This window comes from Marmota monax, unplaced genomic scaffold, assembly GCF_021218885.2.
Source record: "Marmota monax isolate L192 unplaced genomic scaffold, Marmota_monax_Labrador192_F-V1.1 WCK01_AAM20220418_F8-fsc00271, whole genome shotgun sequence".
Taxonomy (NCBI): Eukaryota; Metazoa; Chordata; class Mammalia; order Rodentia; family Sciuridae; genus Marmota; species Marmota monax.
In genome coordinates, this window is record NW_026694659.1 from 715003 (window position 1) to 736972 (window position 21970).

Consider the following 21970-nt stretch of genomic DNA (forward strand, 5'->3'; position numbering starts at 1 on the left):
CTGATTCACACAGGGAGTCACCCGCGGCCCTGAGAGGCCCCAGGATGGGTCGCCTGTCACTGTCTCTCACACCTCTTTATGGAGCAAAGAGACTCGTGTTTCAGGCCTTGGAACAGCAAATATCGCATTATTTACTCTTCATCAGAAATAGGACTCTCTACAGCCATACATAAGATTTCAACAAGCACCAAATTACCTTCACGATCCTATTGAACAGAAGTTTTAAATTAACCACCAAAGCAGGGGGGTGCTTGGCTACAAGCCGGCACACCCCCGCCCTTTCCCTATCTGGCTATCTTTCTGGGCTCGGGGTGCCAGCCAGGGCCTCACCTGGAATGGCTGGAGCCAAGTAGCGGTCTCAGGGGTAAGCTCTTAGGGGTAACGTCATCTTCCTCCTGAAGCCATTCCTGACATCCGGGAACTGGCAGGTGAATCATCCATTGCTTTGTTTGAGCACAGACATCAACTAGGCAAGTGCAGACTCCTGGCAGCGTTCCCAAACACGAGCTTCCTTGGACACGGTCTCACCAGGGTCCTTCTTTCCCTCGCTTTGCTTTTCCCCTGAACAGTCTTCTTTTGTTCCTGCAGGAGCTGTTCCACGCAGCAGGCCACTGAGGCACCTTCTCTATGTCTGAAAACCTATTGCACACAGGTATTCTCTCCCTCTGCGCCACAGGTCCCCTCAGTTCTTCCTACCACCCACCCCCATAGCTTTCTTGCCCCACAGAGAGAGCCCTGGGCTCCTGGTAGCTGCCTTCATTCTGTCTTGCCTCCTCCACGTGATGGCACCATGTGAGACGTGAAACCGTCTGACACTGCTTCTGCTCCTGGAGGATCAGATGGAAAGGGAAGGAAATTAATCTTCCAGGACCCTGAGTCTAAATCCATTCTGGTCTCACTTTCTCATACCCCCAATGCTACCCTATCAGCAGTCAAAAAATAAAAAAGAAGGAGAAAAAAAAAATTGTGGAATGGTAATAATGAAAGATTGATCCTCTAAATTCCACATGCCAGGATGAGGAACAGATGTGTGTTAGTAAGCTTTCCATGACTGTAACAAAATACGTGAGCAAATAAACTTATAAAGAGAGAGGGTTTATTTTGGCTCAGAGTTTTGGAGGTTTCAGTCCATGACTGATTCGCTCTTTTGGCTTTGGGCCTGTGGCAAGCCAGCTGATCATGGCAGGAAGCATGTAGTGCAGCAGAGTTGCTCACCCTGTGGCCTAGATAAAAGAAAGAGGAAGAGGAGGGGGTTGAGTTCCCCAAATGCCCTTTTATGCTTGCTTACAATGACATAAGGGCCTCCCTCTCTTAAAGTTCCCAATAGTGCCAAGCTACAGGCCAAGCCTTAAACACAAGGGTTTGGGGGAGACATTTCCAGATCCAAATCATTGCAGGAGAGTTTCCCATTCACTGACCAACAGCCTGATTAGTTCCACCCAAGCCAGGACCTGCTGCCTTCTCCCCTGTGCATGTCATATGCAAATGACCAAAATAAACGACTGCCCTCTGCAAGCTCGACTGGTAGGTAAATGTACCCCTCATAAAACAAAGGCCGTGTTTCTGCAAATGCCAAAGTGCTGGTTCCAGTCTGGATTGGAAATGCTATAAGACAGCCTGCGGATGATTAAGTCACAGGATCAAGAGACTTGGAAATCCCCACGGTCGTCTCCTTGGGCGTGGATGGTGACAGTTAAGCAAAGTGTAAATCTGTTAGCCTGGTCTACTTTGGGGAATGATTGTACCTCGACAAGATGAGTGAATGAAGGAACTACGCTCATTTCCCAAACCAAGTAAGCCCACCTTACTTAGCACAGGTGTGGTGAAGGGAGACAGGAATGGGCTCCATCGGATGTTCCCTCCTTACAAGGTGGAGTTTCCTCTGCAAAAGCAGAGCTGTAGAATTGAAAGACACAAGTTCATGTCCCCAAAATAAAGACTAGGGTCCATTTGCAGGTGGGGGTCATCAAAGAAGACCCTTAATATGTCCGAGGTGGGAGAAGGCACAGGTTGAGGTTGCCAGGAGTGAGTCAGGAGAAGCAGCCCTGCTCTAACAAGGCGAGTCTAGACTCTTGGAGGCAGATGCTTGATCCCATTCTCTGCTCCTCACAGCACCTGCAGGTGCTACAACCTGGGGGTCCCTTCTCTTATTGCAGGAACAGCAATTCCTAAGTCCACATCTGCTGCCTTCGAGACGGTCAAGCCCTCCACCTTTCCTTTTATTTATTTATTATTGTGGGTCCGGAGATCCAACTCAGGGATGCTAGGCAAGTGTTCTACCACTGAGCTAACACCCCCAGTCTTTAAGTTTGCTTTAATCCAAATTGTTTGCAAGGTGATTGACAGTACAGAGCCCAGATAGCTGAACTGCCCGAGTGGGAAATGGATCTGATTGATTTGATGCAAGTAGGGTCACATGCCCTTGTTATGGCAGCCTTATGTTGGTTTGGCCATTTTCAGGAAATCTAAATTAAATTTGGTAAATAGTCACCAAATTGCAAAGTGCTGCAAATACAGAAACGAACCTCTCAATCCTTGCCCATAAAGAGCCCACATTCATCCCTCGGTTGTTATGAATTAGGGAGAGAGAGCACGAAATCGCCAAAAACAAGGATGGATGGCTACCCCACATGGCCTCTGTGGTGGAGGTAGTTTATCTGGTCTAAAGGAAAAGAGTTTTCCAGACAGGACAGAGAAAGGAAAGACTCCAAATGTTCCAGGATGAAGGGCTGAGGCTGTGGCTCAGTGGCAGAATGCATGCTTAGCATGCTCCAGGCCCCGGGGTTCAATCCCCAGCAAAAACAAAAAAACAAAAAAAAAAACTCAACAATGAAAGGCATCTTCCCTCATTGTCACTGACCTTAGGCAGAACAGGTGGGAGCAAAGAGAATGAGCAGAAAGGAGTCGGACTCTGTCCTTGCTTAGGATTTCAAGCTGTGCTCCTCTGACTTGGTCACTTTCCAAACATATTCTTATTAAAAAAAAAAGAGAGAAAGAAAATATCTCAAGTACTTTCTTCATCTGCCTTTAGCAAGACCTAGAAATGCAAGGGACCAAGAGCAGCACAGCATCATAGGAGACAGAAATTCGGATCCAACAGGGTGGGAGAAGGATCTGAGTCCCTGTTAACAAGGCCAGGGAACTAGGCTACGTTAAGGCCAAGTGCAAAATGGAAACATAATTTCACACTGTGAAGAAGAAGAAGGCAAAAGAGAAAAGAAAAGGAAAAAAAAAATAGAAGGTCCTTTTGAGTTTAAATATTTTCGTTTCAGATATCTGACAGTTCTTTGCACCCCCTCTATCCCTCTAGGGAAGTGGGTGACTAATTTGAGACAATTCTAGAGTAACCGCTCAGTATTCTCAAATGATGCAGAAAATTCCAGAAATATTTGTGCAGTTAGGATGGCCTAGAATTAAAAAAAAAAAAAAACAATTGGCAAATAATACTTGCAGGAGTTGCTGAAGGTTAGACATTTTAGAAAATCTTACTGTGGTATTTCAATAGTCAACTACTATTGCAGTGATGTAGAAAGAAGCTTGATAGTCCAGAAATCTCTGTCATGACTCTTAGTTCTAATTTTAAAGCACATTCTGAAATAGGCAAAAAAAAAAAGTCTTAAATGTGCTCTCTGGAAGAACTTAAAGCATAGCTTTACATCACACACAAATCTGCATCACAGTGCAGAGGAACACATTCTAGAAGATGAGCAATTGCCAAGAGGCCATAAAAATGGCTTGGGAGGGCTGGGGTTATAACTCAGTGGTAGAGTGCTTGCCTAGCCTGTGTGGGTCGCTGAGTTCGATTGTCAGCACTGCATATAAATAAATAAAATAAAGGTCCATTGACAATTAAAAAGTATTTTTTAAAAAATGGCTTGGGAAAAACCAGCTAATTTGAAATAAATCTTGAAAGAAGGAAGAGAGGTAGTAAAACCTTTATATCACAGGTGAGGGTAGGAAGATATAAAAAGGTGAAGAGATTTACCTGTGGCCACACACACATTAAAATTTTATCTTAAACGTCCTTTAAAGCCCATGTGTTCAAATTTGGGCCCCAGCTTGGTGCTGTGGAGACGTTGTGGAACTTTCAGGAGGTGGGCCCTAGTGGGAGGTCTTTGGGTCACAGGGAGAAGGCATTGGAAGGTGATAGTGGGACCTCAGACCCCTACTCTCATTCTGTGTGTCTTTTGTTCCCTGGCCATAATATGCTGCTTCACCATAGACTCCCAACAATAGGGCCACCAATCATGGACTGGAACCTCCAAAAGTGTGAGCCAAAGTCAACTTTTCTCTTTAAAAGTGGATCATCTCAGGCATTTTTTAGAGTGACAGAAAGCTGACACCACTCTGGAGGAGTTCTTGGTCTTGAGTTCAGCCCCCTCTCCTCTCCAGCCAGCCTGGCCCAAGCCTTTACCTAGCTAGACATTCGATGTTCTGTTAATGACCTTGATCAAAGCAGAAATAGTACCAAAAAACTCGGCAGTAGAGAAGGAGTCGCAGATTTTAAAACTGCAGCGTATACTCATATAGTTAATGCACGAAGAGTAACAGAATTCAGGGCAGTTCAAACAAACATTCTGAGGAACAAGTGAGGCATGAAACTCTATTTCAGGGATGCCAGAAGAAGCATCAGAAAGAACAGGTAAAAAGGGTTTTCAGATATCTTAGAGAGGCGAAAGCAGGATTTAGCCAGGTTGGCAGTGACCTTAGACAGTCGCACTTCTTTTAAGTGGATTTTGAAATTGTTGACAAAGGATAAAAGGGTGTAGAACTGACAAGTCAGGCAAGCAGAGAAATGAATGGATTATTATACAAAGGACTGAAATCAGAGCATAGCGATCTCAGTATGTACAATCATTTGGGTCAATTTTTTTAAAAAAGTCTCAAAACAAGATACAAGAAGCAGATTCAGGGTCTATGTTAGAAAAAGTTTTCATCTGAAAGAGCTGGGGCACATTTAGTGACTGAAATGAACTGTGGGTGTCAACTGGCTCCATTTCATTGGTCCTTCAGCCACTCAAGAGAGGCTTTCTAAATGAGGTATCAAAGCCACAGTGGAAACTTGTGTCCAATGCTCCAAGTAGGCTCTAACCACCCATGGGAAACTCAGAATCATAGAGTTGTTTGTGGATTTGGCTCCAAGTCAGACATGTTTTGAAGCTTTCAACACTGACTATTTGCATCCATTAAATCAACTCGTGAAAAAGAGAGAGCAAACAAATGGGATATGGAAACTTTGCGTCTCAGCAGAGAGCCAAGTGTTTTTTGTTGTTTTTTTTTTTCCCCCTCCTAACCAGAGACCAGCAGAAGAGGAAGGGAAAGAGTTTGCTTTTCCCGGAGAGCTGAATTTTTCCTGAAAGTCGGGCAGGCAAAGAGGAAAAGCTTGGATTCTATAAGATCTCAGCTATAAAGAGGTCAGCTTCCTCCCATTTGTGGGAGGAGGACTTTGGGTCTTCTGGTTTGCACAAGCTCTGGGGCAGGCAGTGGGCACCCTGCCTACAGAGTCCTGTGGAATTTTTCCTGTTTGATTCAAGAAAAAAAACCTGTTCTTTTAGAAAGAGCTGGTCCAGCCTACTGCACACCACCCTCTGGTGCCATGTTGCGCCAAGGCACGCAGAGACCTGCCTCCTGACCCAGATGCAGGGAGGGGTGTGCCTTGAGGACTACTGTCCCTTCCTCCCAGCTTTTACGATCTTAAGACCTTACCTTCCAACCATGTGAGGTAATTAAAAACGATTAGCTCTGAATCAGGGGCGAATCATCCACCAGTTTCCTGCCTGGGGGTTGAGCGGGAGGAACGGTTGGGGTGAAACCTCTGAGACCAAAAGTGATCTAAAAATCTTCATGGCAGTGGTCAGTGAGGGTAGGCTCCGAAAGGGAGGTCTGCCCCCCCGGGTCCTGTTTCTATGTGTTCCGTTTCTTCCCAGTGATGACGAGGTCGTCCCAGTCCGCCTGGGGTGACCATCTGTGCAAGGACACCCTGGCCCTAATCTCTGAGAAGGTGGGCCAGGCCGCCAGCCTCCCTCAAGCAGCGACCCCGCCACAAGGTGGCAGTCGCGAGCAGCAGGGACGGTACCTCCGCCTTTGCTCTGGGTTCTAGGAATCAATTTAATTGCAGCATTTGGATCTCTTAGACCGTGCGCTGAAACGTTTTACTTTGTAAGGTGTCTACCTTGAGTTTCCCTCCCATGAAGTAATGGACAGAATAAGTAATCCATGAATTGGAGTTTAGAGTTCCTGAGTTCCAGGAACTTTATCTTGACTCCTTCCCCTGCTTCTGCAACTGACACCTTCCAGGTTTATGGTAACTTACCGGGTCCTGAGTTGGAATCCCCAAAGGGTGTTTGACCTCAGAGCACTCCCAATCAACAGAATCACCTGGCGGGCAGGTGAAGGCAGGTGCGCCTGGGAATGCGCACTTCTGACAAGCTTCCAGGGCATCATGGGGCTGCGGGTGGAAACAGGCTTTCAAAGCCGCAGGCTACATGTCGTTCCCTCCCTCTTTTCCAGCTACCTGACTTAACCTCCACAAGCGACAGGCTAGCGAGAAGTTCCAAGGCATGTTTGTTGGTGAAAGAATTAGAGGAGAATTGAAATAAATGTTGGGGAGTGATACTACCTAAATAATATTGTTGGATTGTGTGCATGTGTGAATATGTAACAATAAATCCCATCAATATGTACAACTATAACGCGCCAATTTTTAAATGGGGCGGGGGGGGGTTGAATAACCTATTGCAATCACCGCTTGGGCCAGGAAACTAGTTTGTTTTGTTTTGTTTTTTTTCCCCTCCATGAACTAACCTTTAACCTAGAGCAGATTCCCCCCACCCCTCAAGAAGTCAAAGTTTTATCTTTAGAAGAGGACCTAAGCTGTAATCCTTCCTTCCTATGAGAATGAAGTCCATTTCCTTCTTTTTCTGGAATCATTTTCCCTTTATCCTGAACTAGAGTAAATATTTACTGAGACCTGTGTGCCAAATATCAAGCTGTTGGTGCTAAGAGGTTTATATACATGAATTCAAAAGATCATCACCACCATTTTACAAAGTACATGTCATGAAGCTAATTTACAAATGAGCCACCCCTAGGGTTGGGGAAGTTTGGGGGGTACCCAAGGTCACAGAGCTGGTCAGAAGTAATATAGGTATTACTTCAAGACCTGACTTCAAGGGATCAACGTTTAAAAGAGTATCACACTTTCTGGAATACTCCATTTACTATGATATGAAATAATCACAAAAATGGAAGACCTGTCACAAGCAATTCTTCTAATGATCTGTCCATTCATACACACATTTTACTAAGTACATACGATGCGCTGTGCATTATAATTAAGTCCTGGGAATAGTGTGGTGCACATATAAAACTTTTCAAAACACATTTTCTCAGGTTGTCTCATGAAAATATCTTCTTAATGGTTTGTCCTTTGAATTGTTCACATGAGCACATGTTACTAAACCAAGGTGTTGTATACCCTCTTCCTGTTTCTGGAAAAATTCCATTGATTTTTTTTTTAACCTAAGTCTAACAAATCTGTTTTCTATTGTAATTAAAGAAGAATGTGTTGCTTTTTATTTTATTTTATTTTTGGAACAGATAATGCATTTTCATAAAGAAACAAAAGTGTAATAGAATCAATATTAGCCTCCTTCCCCCATCCCCAGCCCCCAACCCCCAGAGGAAACTACTTCATATGTTGTTTTTCCTTTCTTCTCTTTGTTCAAACACAAATGGTAGTTACAATCTATGAATTGTTCTCTACTTTTTCTTAGTTGGTACATCTTGGAGATGATGCCAAATCATTAAATGCAGTTACCTCCTTGTTTTTAACATCTACATGCTTAAATAATTCTAAAATGTACCATACTGTGTTTAAACTAGTCCCTTGTTGATGAACATATAATATGGCCCAATATTTTGCTATTACAAACAATTCTACAGTGACTACTCTTGTATGTATATCATTTTACACATGAGCAAGTATACCCACAAGATAATTTCCTGTAAGGGGAAATGCTGGGAATTGAAAATAGTATGTGCATTTGTAACAGAAAAACTTTTTCATTATGGAATTTTTCAAGCATTACAAAGGAAAGAATAGTACAATGAACCCTCCCATCCCTCATCAAGCTTCAATGATTGCCAGTAATCCATGGCTGATACTGTTTCACATGCATATATTGGCCCCATCCATTTCCCTCATCTCAATTTATTTTGAATCAATCCCAGACATAATGTTATTTCACTGGTAAATATTTTGGCACTGTTCCTGAAAAATAAGGCCTTAAAAAAAGAAAAAAAGTGTGTATATAATTTCTTCGTGACACCTAAAGTAAACTAATAATTTAGTAGTACCTTCAAATATCCTGTTAATGTCACATTTTCCCAGATTGTCTCATAAAAGTTTCCTTTTTTAATGGTTTGTTCTTTTGATCAGAATCCAAATGAGTTCCAAATATTGTAGTTGTTTAGGCCTTTTTTTTTTTTCAAATCTATTGGCTTCTCCCTCCTTTTTCTTTTTGCAGCATGTTGTAGAAACTCGATAAGTTTGTTTCCAGAGACTAGATTTTGCAGACTATATCCCTATAGAGTCATTTAAAATATTTCTAGGAGCAACAAAGAAACACAAAATTAAATTGTAGAATTTCTTAATAGTAAAGAGAATATAACACAGCAAAAATCTGTCTGGTAGTCAAAGAAGTTACTAGAAGAAAAATTGTAGAACTAATTAACTATGCAATAAAAATAAGATCAAAATAAATAAACACAACTCAGAAAGATGTAAAAAGTAAGACAAAAGAAAGCAGAAGAAAAATGCAGAAATCATGTTTCATCACTTTGTAAACTTGTTTTTACAAACTGGACCTTGAGACTCATCATTTGATAACTAGAGGATCGTTTTGTCTTTGCAGCTATAGAAACAGACAATCAATAAATCTAAATAGTTATCAACAACACACTTCATTCAGATATTGATCTGCTTTGACTATCAGTGAGAATTCAGGTGGAGTGCTGGTTACTTGTATTTCTGGTTAGATACCTCCTAGTTCAGGGAACAGGAGGTGAGGTTGCAGAGAGGGCTAGACTCTTCCACGTTCAAGGCTGGTTGGCTCCTGTCTGTGTGGCAAGCCTCAGCCCTCTGGAAGTCACCAGAGTGACTGAAGGGAGGTGGGGGCATTTCTCATCCTGTCAAGTGCCTGCAAGGTCTTGCCATGTAACAGACTCCAGTTCAAATCTCAGCAGGTATAAAAACTGAAGAGTGCCCATCTGCCTTGCCTTGAACAAATCTTTGAAGCTGAAATTTCCTCACCATAAAATTGGAGTAATAATCCTTACCTAAAAGGTCTCTGGGAGAGACCAGGAAGAGCTCAGTAAGTGGCAGGACGCCCTTGACTCTCATAGGTAGCCCGGGATGGAGTATCAACCCAAAGAAAGCCAATAGCTCTTCCTGGCTTTTCTGAAAAATGTCTGACCCTGAGCTTCCCTCAATGTTAACATACTATTCTCGCCCACAGAACTAATACCACGCTTTTGCTGCTACTTGTTTATCTTCACGTGTCTGCTTGGGGAAGGACCCCTGCCCAAGAGCAAGCATTCCGATCGCGATGTCCCCTTTCCCATGCATGGGACTCTGTCCATGCAGTCTCTGCTGCATTATTGAACAGTGCCACCTCTCCCCCACCGAGGATGGGCTTCTTCCAGAGGACTAGGATTTTTAGTGTGGAAGGCACCTTCCCTCTTCACTTTTGCTTCCCGGTCTTGGAGGGGGATGCAAATAGCTAAAAAGCATTGGAGTGTTGGGGTAGGAGCTTCCCTTAGTACTTTCCCTAATGGAACAAAGAACCATCATCCATTCTTCTTCGTCATCTCGAGTTCCTTTTGTGGCGGACGGAGGCCGGCATCATCAGAATAGGGCAGAGAAAAGCCCACCGTACAAAAGCGTGCCAGGCGCGCGCGCTGACTGCTTTCCTCAAAACTAAGAAGTGGCCCATCCGTTCCCTAAGGCCGCGGCCAGCCTCCGGTTCCCGAGAAGGTGGGACAGTCGTGGGTGACCTGCCTCGGCCCTCACCCTAAACTCTCCCCTGGAGCCCAGGAGTGGGGCGAAGCTCGGTAAACACCGTGCGCCAAAGAACGGGGGAGAGGGAAGGTGAGATTAAGCAAAACAAAGGATCGGGACCTTTGAGCGTTGAATCCGGGAGCCGCCACCAGGAGGCCGAGGGGCGCCCGCCCCCCGCGCCCCGCGCCGGGTGCCAGCGCGCCGAGCCCGCGCCGCCCGCGCTCCGAGGCGCGCGTCTCCTTATATGGTCAAATGACACAGCGGGGGTTCTCTAGGGCGGAGCGGCTCCGCTCCACTCTTGCAGGCTGAAAGCTGCCGCCACCGACCGCCGCAGGATCGCCTGCCCGCCCGCCCCGTCCGGGAGCCCCTCGCCGGTGCCGCGCCGTGAGTACCTCCGCCCGGAGCCGCCCCAGGCGTAGGCTCCGGCAGAGTCCAGCTGAACCCGGTGGAGGTGGGGAGCGACCACGAGGCAGGGCAGACGAAACGTGGAGGGGACACCCCGGGACAAGGATCCGAACCTTAAGGGAGGGACCCTGGGGAGAGGGGCGACGATCTGCGGGGCAGAGATCCCAGAGAGAAGGGAGGCGAACCGTGGAGGGGAGACTAGGGTTGGGGACCTGAAACGTGGGGGAGGGACCCTGCTGAAAGAAGACCCCGGGGAGAGGGGAGACGAATAGTGGGGGCGAAGGGTGAAAATGACTGGGCGAGGGGACCCGAGCGGTAGGGCAGAGACCACGGGACGGGGGACCTAAACAACGCGGGAGAGACCCCTGGGAAAGGGGAGCAGAACCGTTGGAGAGGAAAGGCTCTAAGGAAAGGGGGCCCTGGGGAGAGGGCACCAGAACCGTGGAGGGGACCCCGAGTACTGGGACCCGGAATGGGGCGGGGGTGACCTCACGGACCTGGATACCTGAAACACTCACCCATCCCCAGAGGGGGGGCAAAAGCTCGCGTCCTCATTAGGTGGGTCACCACCAGGTGGCACGGAAGGGCTGAATCACCCAAGGGCGAGCCCGGGGCAAACTCTGGGGGCGCGTCCAGCCGCTGACCCCAGGAGGGAAAGCAGCAACCGTCCAAGCTCTCTGCACTCAGGCCGGACGCCCGAGGGAATTGCCTGGGCAGGCAGGTCTGCGCGCCAGTGACCCAGGCATTTCCCTTGTGTAGACAGACGTGGAGTTTGCCGTGTGTGACTTATCTCCTTGACTAGGGCAGAAATTTAAAAACGGAACCATCAGGTTAAAGAACATTGGTTTCTTTTAAATGAAAAGGATTCTCATGTTTAAGTTGTGATATCTTAACATACCTGAAATTGTGGGAAGAAAATGTTAAATGTTATTTTTGGATTGTAAATGAGGAATCAGTCATATTTACTTTCAAATCTCAGTTGGGTTGGTTGGACCTAGTCTAACCCATTTTGATGAAATGTTACCGCTGCCTTCCTTTGGCCCAATTTATGGCATGCTAGCTCTTGCACATATTTTGGGAAGTAATAAATCACAACATGGGCTTATAATCAGGAAGAACTGTCTTCAGAACACTACTTTAAATACATTTCACATTTTTGGTGCTAACTCTGCTTATGTGTGTTCTATAACAATACACGAAGGAGGAGGCTTTGTGGTATCCTAAAGATAATTTAGATTTTTTAAAAAATTGCAGCAATTATTAGAAGTGCAGGAATTCCTAGTCCAGGAATTAAACATCAATAAAACCCAAGAAAGGAAAAGTTTTTATGTATTAATAAAAAATTTCACAAGCTTTTCAAATTTAGCTGACTCCAAAATGTAAGACTTTCGTATGTAGAAGTGCATTCCCGCAGTGTTTATCATTCTGTGGTGCTTTCAGATGTGTTTATACAGCAGCACATAAATAAGAGATCAAGTGTCTTTTTACTTTCCACCTAGGTTTTTATATTCAGCCTCATTTCAGTTCAGTCGCACTATATACCACCAGCAAGTGTGGGTAGACTCCAGGATGCACCTGGACTGGACCTATGCTTTCTCAGTTCACATCTGGATCCCTCAGTCTGCATGGCTTGGTCAGGTCACCTAATCTCTTGGTGCCTCATTTTCCCCAGCTGGGAAATAGGGTCACACTGTCATTTATGGCAGGGTTATTATGAAAATTTTGAATATTTATTTTATTTTACAGAGAAAGAAACTAGTTCAGGGCTGGGAATATAACTCAGTTGGTAGAGTGCTTGCCTCCCATGCACAAGGCCCTGGGTTCAATCCCCAGTACCATCAAAAAAAAACAAAAACTGAAACTAGTTCACAGTGAGATCAAAGTAAATTTTGCTCAAGTTTTCCCAGCCTGTAAAGGTAACTCTGAGAACTATCCCACCTTAAACAAACTTCATGTGCTTTCTTTAGTGACAGAATGCTGGTCTTTCAGGACACTAGGCTTGCATTTTGACTTTGGTGTGAGCAAGTGAATTTCCTCTGTCATCCTGAATTGTGGATTTCAACTTTAGTGTCAACTTGGCTGGGCTATGAGGTGCCCAGACATTTCAAACATTGTTCAGATCATGTCTTTAAGGGAGTTTCTGGATAAGATTAACATCTATCTGAGCAAAACCAACTGCTTTCCCTAATGAATGTGGCCCTTATCCCATGGCAGAAGACCTCAGTAGACTAGAAAGGCTGAGTAAGAGGGACTTTCTCCCACGGGACTTTGGTCCTTTCTAGCCTATGGACTGGAACTGACGCATCTGCTCTTTTTGCATGTGCTGACTTTCAGACTGAAACTTGCTGGCGTTCCTGGGTCTCCACCCTGTCAACTGCAGATCTTGAGACTTTTCAGCTTCCCATAATTGTGTGAGCCAAATCCCTGGATAGATCCCTTGACTTACAAGGGGATGAATCTTAATAAACCCATGGCAAGTTTAAAATACTGCAAGTTGAAAAAGGCAGTGACTGCCTGCCCTGCAAGTGTCCCAGCTGAGCAACAGAGCACATGTAGATTATTTTCCCCTCATGATTTCAGGGCTGATGGGGAGCTCTGTTTGCTGCCAGTGCCCGGCTATTAAAAGTGTCTACCATTGTGGGGGTCAAAAGATCACAAGTCTAACCATTGTAAGCCAAGGACCCTCGGTGTATATCCTTGTATCTCTTCTTGGTTCATCTTCTCTGCAGAATCCTAATACGGCCCCTTGTAAAATGTATTTGCTTAAAAACTCTCCCATCAGCTCTCATTTTTCCTACTGTGTTTAACAGTGGTCTAGATTTTCCTTTTGCTGCAAAATATGGCTCTCTACGTGGCAATGTACCAAGAGGCCTGGGCCCCATCTGGCCCTCATCCCCAGCCCAGTTCTCATGAGTGGTTCTCGAACTTCATCTGAGCCTCAACACACATATGTGTCGTCACACTCATCCTTGGCTGTACCTTTACTGTTCTGATTTTGTCTGGGCCTTCAAGAAGCCCTCTAGGCTCATGGTCACAAGCAGCAAGGCATGTGACATCTGTGGCAATAAAAGAAGTGGCTTTCTTGTTTTGATGGGTAAATAGAATAATATCAGAAAGTGTCCTTGGAGCCCAGTCAAAAAGAAAATAGACCTCTGTTTGTGGATGCGCCTTTTAGCCAGTAGAAATCGGCAGTGAGTGAAGTAGAAGGAAGTGTTCAAGGTCATCTTGACAGTCCAGTTCAGTTCAAGGAGCAGAACTGAAAGGATTGAAGAGGCCAGATGTTCATGGACGTTGGGGGACACCAAAATAAAAGGGCAGTCCGGAGGGGTCATAGGAAATGGAAGGCCAGCAGCAAGAGAGTAAGCAGCGAACTGACCCTTGGAGATAGAACGAGACGGATGAATGACAGTGGGTGATGTTTGTTCCAAAGGTGCAGAAACAGCACCAATAACTTGCTTATGCTTTCTTAGCAAGGCAGTGCTGGAGCCGTAGGCTGGGACCTCCTCCAGTCCCCACGCTGGTGTGATTTATGAACTTGAGGCAGCCTGTCATTCTAGCCTGTATAACTGGGGTTGTCATGCATCAACTGACCTGGCAGGTTTAGAGATCAAGTGACAAGATAGGACCTTAGGAGTGGTTTACATTTGTTGGAGCTAGAGCTAGACTGGAACTCCTTCGGAGACTGTGTTTGATCTCAGGTTCCCAGTGCCTGATACTATACGTGGGAAATAGTGGTTACTCAATACCTTCTCCTTGGCTAGATTAAGAAGCGGGAGCACAAGTGTAGCTATTCTTGTATTCAATAGACTTCAGATCATTTGACATTGACATTTACTGTTTTCCCATGCCTTTCCTTATTCAGCATTCAAAGGAAAATTCTGAGGACTGCAATTTATCTATACTAGCACCATCTTACATAAAGCATGTCTTAAAAATATCACAGACGAGATAATTTTATAATTCTTGAACGTTACCAGGGTGTGTAGCACATTATAATACATCCCTCAACCCTGTCCGTAGATACCCTCAATAAAGGTTCACTAAAAGAATCCATTATGCAGAGTGGTAAACATAGTCAGTGTTATATCTCACAATCCAAAATGGTTTGCAGTCCTAAAATCTAAAAGTTGATTTCAAGTAGATTCAAGATACATGATTCTCTTTTTAGATACAGCAACATCCTTTTCACCAGAATTTCTATTAAAGGAAGAAGTTTGTCTTGGCAAATGAGAACAGTGTTGGGGTGAGCTGAGTTTGTGTGTCAATACTTCCATCCAGAGGACACAAACTGGGGTAGCTATTCTCTGAGCATGTTTCTGGGTGTGGGAGTCCCTCCCTGCCCTTGAGTGAGGGTAGAGAATGTTTGATGACAGACGCAGTGGTCTGTATGGAACACCTGGTGCCTACCCCTGGAGTCCAACGTGTGTGTGTGTGTGTGTGTGTGTAGGAGGGAATCTGTACATTTTCCCCAGAGCTTGGGAGTGTCTCCTGGCTGGCTTTTTGCTTCTTTATCTGGCCAGGCCCCGTCCTGGCCAGTGTAATGGTGTGTTCATGTGGGTTCAGAGTCCAAACACAATAAGAAAAATTCTCGCTGTGGGAGCAGCAGTTTATCTGGAAGGAAGGATGAAGGTATGATGTTGGAAGAGTGAGGGGGAAGCTCGGGAATGTGACAGTAGAAATTTTAACACCAGATGCCAAACCACATTGCTTTTTGGGGTTTGCCATACAGAGGGGATTATACACACGAAACATTCCCCATTTTCAGTCTTGATTTTTGCCCATGTGTTTGTGCTCTCTGGGATGCTTGTGTTCACACCCCCCCCATCCATTGGTTCACTCATTCTGCCAGTACTTACAAAGACCTGTGCTGCTGGGAGGTGTCTCAGCAGCATGTACTGCCCACCTGATCGGTGCCTAGGGCCAGTAGGGAACATCACAGTGTGGAGTGGTATCACGAAAGCATTGCGTTTTTATGGTCTATTCTTAAGAAGAACCCACAGACAATAGACCTAATTTTCTCTAATGAATTCTGGTTTTGATGGTCAATTAGCAATGGAATTTCTCACGTGGGTCCCTGGTGGCATTTAAAGAAGGACACAGCTTGGTCCAAGGATAGACTCCCTGGAGATGCTTCTGCAGGTCTTGTGGGAAGTGCTTGGAGACATTCGTAGATAGCTCTTTAGGAAATGGCTGTATTAGCAGAGTCTCATAAAGCAGTGCCTTTGGAGTTTGGAAGGGGAGGAGAAAATGGGCCCTTGGGGATCAGATTAAAGTAAGTAGTTGAATAAAAGGAGCATTGAAAAGGAGACTCTGGCAAAGCTGGCCTGTGTGGGGGCCACCAGGTTTGCTGTTTGGGAAGGAGGGACCTGAAACTCAAAGACCTCAGCCAGCAAGCCAGCAAGCCAAAGAGAGGCTGAGCACCACGCCAGTCCCTCTCCTGATTCTCCACACACCTTATAAAACAAAAGCAAAATCAAACAGATGAACAAGCACCACCAAAGAAACGAGCTTCCTGCTCTGAATGTCTTGGCAGCTCTTCTCCCCATTGGCCCTCTTCCTCCTTCTCTACCACCTCCCTCTACTTACCTTTACTTGCTTTTTATTTTCCTTCTCCCTTTGATCTCATGCTTTTTTTTCTCTTTGTACCTCCAACACTTCCCCTACTCAAACTTTGTTTGACAGCTTTTAAATTGCAAGTTTAAAAATAGAGCACATGCATAGGCCCGTGGTGTTCCATGGGTTTTACGGTGTTGAGTAGTTGTTAAGCCCGGGCATCCCTGCTCCGTTGCTCTCTGAACCTTATTCTTGTAACTGGCTTGAAGTTTGGCTGACAAGGGATGTGGAGATCAAAGCCCTCCCTTGCCAGGTCAGCCCCAGACCTGCGAGCTGCACCTGGTACCTGCCCCGCCCAGTGCAGGTAACTTGGCCTGAACTCAAGTCAGTATCCTAAGATACAGCTTTTTCAAGTACCCTGGTTGTTCAGAGCCCAAGGGGGAATGACATCAGAGAATGGGAAGGGATAGGAACTCTGGGACACTGTAATTTGGATCTGATTCAGGAGAATAACAAGTCAGCGGTCACACCACATGTTCAGGTGTCTGCCTGCATGCCCCTGCTTAATCTCATCAGCATTCCTGTGTACCAGGTAATGGGCAGGAATTCTTTCTAACCTGTCAGGAGGTGTACGGAGTTCACAGAGGGTAAGTGGATTGCGCAGTTAGGCTTAATAATCCCTATGAAATCAAGACATCCTACGTGTACTTGAAGATTCGGACCTGGACTCCGACAACATGAAATCATTTTTTAAGAGTCATTCCCTTGGGTTTGTCTCCCCCACCTTACATAGCAAGGCCAGGCTTTCAGGCAATGGATATTTAATGAGGCCTGCCTCGCCCCTAGCTGTGTGCAGGATGGAGGCGGTCACATGCACACCTATTGCCCACAGGGAACATCTTAGCCAAGTCCACCAACAAGGCACTCAGGCCCTGCCTTGGCTTTGATGGTCTTCAGGCTGAGCCTTTTGCCACCCCTGCCAGCTGGATCTTCTGTCTTCCCGGTGTGTTCACCCTACACCACTTCTCATTTCCACCGCTTGGCCTACTCCACCCCTTGACCTGTAGCATCACCTGGCCCACCCTTTGCCAGTATAGGTGCCCCTCCTCCAGGCCCAGTTGGGCCTCCCAGGGAAGACTCCTCTGTGTTCCCGCGATACCTATTCATCTCCATTGAGCTCCTGCTGTAGAACCTTGCAATTTGTAAAATGGTACTTTTCCCATCTAAACCACCAGTTCCTGAGGGAGGGGCCAGTACATTGCTCATCTTTGTCCTCCAGCACTTTGTGTGACATCTGACACGTAATCCCAGGTCAGCCAATGTTTCTTGAGTGAGTGAATGAACAGCTGGGTGTTTCATAGGACTGAAAAATGCAAAGTTAAAGCAAACTTCTAATGTAAGACTACAGACACTTTTCCCATTAAAAAAAAAAGGTTCAGGATTGATGGTGTAACTTTTAAAACACATTTTTTTTTTTAAGAAAACATTATGGGACTGGGGATGTTGCTCAATGGTAGAACATGTGTGAGGTTCTGAGTTCAATCCCCAGCACCAAAAACAAAACTAAAAAGAATATTCTATTTAGTCTCATGTAATTAAAAGAGGAATGGGTTCAACCCTCCATGACAGAAGGGAAGCTCTGAGCTTTTTCGCATTAGTCTATGGACTATTTATCCTGACTCTTGGGGTTTGTACTTCTTATAATTATTTGGAAATTCTTCAGAGGACCTTGGGAAGTAAAGTGCATCTTACTATGGAAGTCGGTGTCAGAGGTGATGGCAATTGTCACAGGATAGCCTCAGTCATAATTTGAGCAGATGAGGAGCCCGAGTTATTCTCAGAGGTTGCGCCCTTAGATGCTTTTCTGTCCTGGACCTACACAATCATAGGAGGTGTAAAACACACATGCCACACTTGGCCTTAGATGTGGGGCACGATCTTGACCTTGGAGGGAAGCAGGTGCTTCTCACTGGGTGCAGACAAAGACCGTGCCTCATAGAGACAGTTGTATAGTCTGCAGATGGCGTCCTGGGGCTTGTCCAACCCACATGGACTCACTTTCCATTCAGATCAGCCATTTGTTTTCTCAAAGTTAGATGGCTACTGGGGAGAACCCTGGAGGCTTCCCTTTTATTTCACCAAAACTCCTGGGCTCCAGTTTTTCCATCCCTAAAATGAAGGAGTTGTCTGAAGATAATGTCAGGGATAGTTTTCAGGTTTTAAAATTCCATGATTTATAATTAGTTCTCTCTTTCTTCATTGTTCTTCTTACAAATTCCCAAATCATTATTCTTCTACTTGTGTGAACAGAATAGACAAAAAAATCCTCTCGTTCCACAACAAAATGGCAGCCTTTATTGGAAAAATATATATGTTGGAAGGTTGGCTCCGGATTGGGATGAAATAAGGGACAGTTCTCTCAGGGCCAATAACCGGAGAATTACAGGAAAGCATCACACCATCTTCCAGCATAGCTGTTGCAACCTCAGAATGCCTCACACAAAGGCTATTCAGTTGCTGGGTTTCAGAACAATAATCCAAATGCTCCAGAGCCTCATCTTGTGATGTTATCACAAGAGTGTCCAGACGATGTTTTCTTTAACCCCAGGAAGAGTGATTTAGAGGGGTGGATCTTGCCACATGTATCCAGCTGTGTGTTTATTTCTCTTGGAAGAAAAGTATACTATGAACACAGAAATAACCAAGTAAGGATGCTTGAAAGATGTTCACATCCCTGCTTACCGCTGTCAGGACCTTGTATACACAAGAGGATAAAATTAATAAACACTATCAAATTTGCTGTAATCGCAAACCCATAAGCAGCAATATTTCATTTGCGTCAGAGAATCTAATTCTGGGATTTCACCCTCAAAGGGCTGGAAATGACTGGAAATTGAATTGAGTTGGCTCAGAGTTGCATGGCCAAGGGGCGTGCCTCTTTAACAACCGGGGAAAGAAATGTTCACTTCTTAGCAAATGAATTACTGCTTAAAAAAAAAATTCCTATAGAAAATCAACTGTATTTGAATGTCCACACCAAGTGTTCCTATAGGAGACCTTTTCTATCTGGTGTAATTTTATAGCAATGGCCGAACAAGGAGGGGAGGGGAGGAGGAACACCTGATCCCCTCCAGCCCTACTGCCCCCACCTTTCTCTCTTTCTATTCGTGCACACTGTATACGGATCCTGGAAAAATAAAACAGCGTGTCTTCCATGAAGACACATTCTTGTTCCTCTTTGCAAGGCTCCAGGAGAGCCGCTGACCGCAGTCACTGCATTTCCCACTCTGTGATAATCCTCTGGGCCAGTCTTGTTCTCCTGCCCTCTGGGTACCTGGACAGCTGCAGGAGGACCGGCTTTGCATCTGGGAGAAACAGCTCCCCCTGAGGGACATTGGCAGTATCTTGTGTCCTTGGGCCGTTTGTGCCTCCCAATGCAACATCCAGGTCAAGGGCAGCACTCTCCTGGAATCCAGTCACAGATTCCCCCAGATATCCCTCCCTTATTCTGCTGAGATTTCTTCCTATTCACGTGGGTGAATCATAAAGGGGAGCTCATGGAAAATCTTTTAATAGAAATAGGCATATTGTTTCTATGCCTGCCTTTCTATTTTGGGGGCAGAGAGAAAGGAAGAGGTATGGTGGGGTCACATGTTGCAAGCATGCCCGCGGCCGAACCAGATGGGGACTCTGGTGCCAACTTGGATCCGACATTCTGATGCAGTCAACCATAATCGGTACTGTCAAAGAAGTGGGATACGCTCAAACACAAAACTGGCCCCAACTAATAAAAAAAGCATATAATTGAAAATTATGAGCACTGAAAGGTGACTTTTGGTGATGAACCCAGAGAAAAGAGCCACCGGTTGGCTAAAGAAGAAGATGGGGGGGCCAGGTGACGGCTTTGTGTGCATGGCCCGTGGAGAGTGCCTACTGATGCCTGGGTTCTCTCTGTGTTTTGTAGGCTTTTGAGAAGCCGGGTGTCAACATGACAGAGCGCTTTGATTGCCACCACTGCAATGAGTCTCTCTTTGGGAAGAAGTACATCCTGCGGGAGGAGAACCCCCACTGTGTGGCCTGCTTTGAAGCACTCTACGCCAACACGTGTGAAGAGTGTGGGAAGCCCATCGGCTGCGACTGCAAGGTACCCACCTGCTGGTAGCTCTCTTGGGCTCTCTGTGCACCCCCAAATCCAGGAGCTTTCTGCACTGTTTGTGCCTAAATCCTGAGCCTTATCACCCTTTCTGACCCCTCTGATGACCATGGACACCCCCGCCCCCCAAGTCGCTTCTCTGTACCTCTTGTTCCATGATTTGGTCTCTGCCCACCTGCTTTTGATTAGTGCCTTCGCAGGACCTGTGCTTGATGTCCCAAGTACACTTTTCCTGTTCTAGTTATTAGTGTCCTTATCTAACCACCACCTGCCCGCCGGTACAGTAACTTCCTTCAGGGCTGCTCTTGCTTCTGTCTGTCTCCTGATGACTAACAGGGAGCAGTTGCTGCTCAGTAAATATTTGATGAATGAGTATGTACGTGAGTGAGCCGGAGTCCTTCCTAGGTAAATGCACACATAAAAAGCTTCAAAGTCCCTGGGATATTATGGGTTCCTCTTCTTCTAGTGGGAGAACAGGATTTGTTTATTTGTTTTAAATGGGAAAAGGCTTTCACATAAAGAATTATCAGCTTCCCATGAATGGCATGGTTCAATAGAGATCTTTGGACATCCATGCTGGCCTGTACTTCTCAACAGATTCTTAGTGCAGACTAGGACACAGAAGGAGACCCTGCGAGTCCATTACTCACCTTTCTGTTACTGTGATGAAATAGCTGAGATAAACAACTTACGAGAAGGTTTATTTTGGCTCATGGTTTCAGAAGTTTCAGTCCCTGATCTGCTGACTCTTCTGCCTTTGCGTCCTTGCTGAGGGACCAAGCCTTTGGGGAATATTTCAGATCCAAACTGTAGCAGGGACCATCCGGGTCTCTAGGATCTCTGACATCTTTGAGCTGAAAATTCGCTGCTAAAATACCTTGACAAGCTCTTCAGGTGGCTGCCATCTGGAGAGCCACAGAACTGGTTACAAAATGGGACCATTTGGGGATCTCTCAGGGAATTCCCAGTTTGCTTGACTCCAGGGAGGTTGGTGGTATGTTATCTTGTCTTTTCTGCCCTCATTACTTTGTGTTCCTTGGGGGTTTTCACCCCTCTGCTCTGTGGTTGTAAATATCAGAACCTAGCTGCTGCGGATTGGCTTGGGCTGTTTGCTGTTGGATCATCCTGGCACATCCAATGCATACTTCTTGTATTTTTTTTTCACATCATTCCTAGGACAGACAGTAGTCAGGGCTGCACCACTGATTCTCTTGTGAGGTACTTAGTGACAGCTGAGGGATGATTTCCATCTGGTATAGAAAAAGACTTGTGCCCGAGCAGAAATGAAAGATGTGTAACATCAGCTGCTCCAAGTCGGGCTGTGGCCACATTGCTATTGGCTTCAGAACAGGACTGGCATTCTGCGAGTTACACAGCACAAACTTGACAGCATTCAGAGGTGTGACCACTGGGAGCCAAGACAGCTGACCTGGCTGGTCAAAAATCGAGTATCTCCCTCTCCCAACTTCTGCCTGGTGAGTGTCTCGCTGTACCTGATGAATGTTCTTGGTCCCTGCACTAATCAGCTGTCCATCAGGAGGACACAATATCTTGTAAGTTAAGGTTTATTTTCGTTTGTGATTGGGAAGATCCATGGCTTTTAAGCCTGCGGCAAAGCAGGACAACATGGTGAGGACGTTTGGCAAAGTAAAACCACTCACATCATGAGTCAGGAAGCAGAACAGGGCAGAGGAAGGGGCCAGGGTCCCTCAACCCCTTCAAGGGTATGGCCCAATGACCCTAAGGACTGCTTTCCTTTAATTAATTTTTTTAAATTTATATATAAATTGTGGGATGCA

The 21970-nt window shown here is 45.6% G+C and overlaps 1 protein-coding gene and 1 non-coding gene across 5 annotated transcripts in view; both read left to right on the forward strand.

The window, feature by feature from the left end:
* Positions 1-21970, forward strand: part of Fhl2 (four and a half LIM domains 2) — a 71691-nt gene that overhangs the window by 23808 nt on the left and 25913 nt on the right. Inside the window, exons 2-3 of one of the 4 annotated variants that reach the window (XM_046423290.2) lie at positions 589-652; positions 19983-20162. In XM_046423290.2, the coding sequence (XP_046279246.1) occupies positions 20007-20162 (156 nt within the window). In that variant the 5' untranslated portion in view covers positions 589-652; positions 19983-20006. Of the gene's footprint in view, positions 1-588; positions 653-10311; positions 10512-19982; positions 20163-21970 lie in introns of those variants that run through there. The other 3 variants (XM_046423288.2, XM_046423289.2, XM_046423287.2) reach the window with 3 other exon arrangements.
* Positions 12234-12306, forward strand: Trnag-ccc (transfer RNA glycine (anticodon CCC)). The gene has a single exon. It is a non-coding gene; the product is annotated as a tRNA-Gly (tRNA).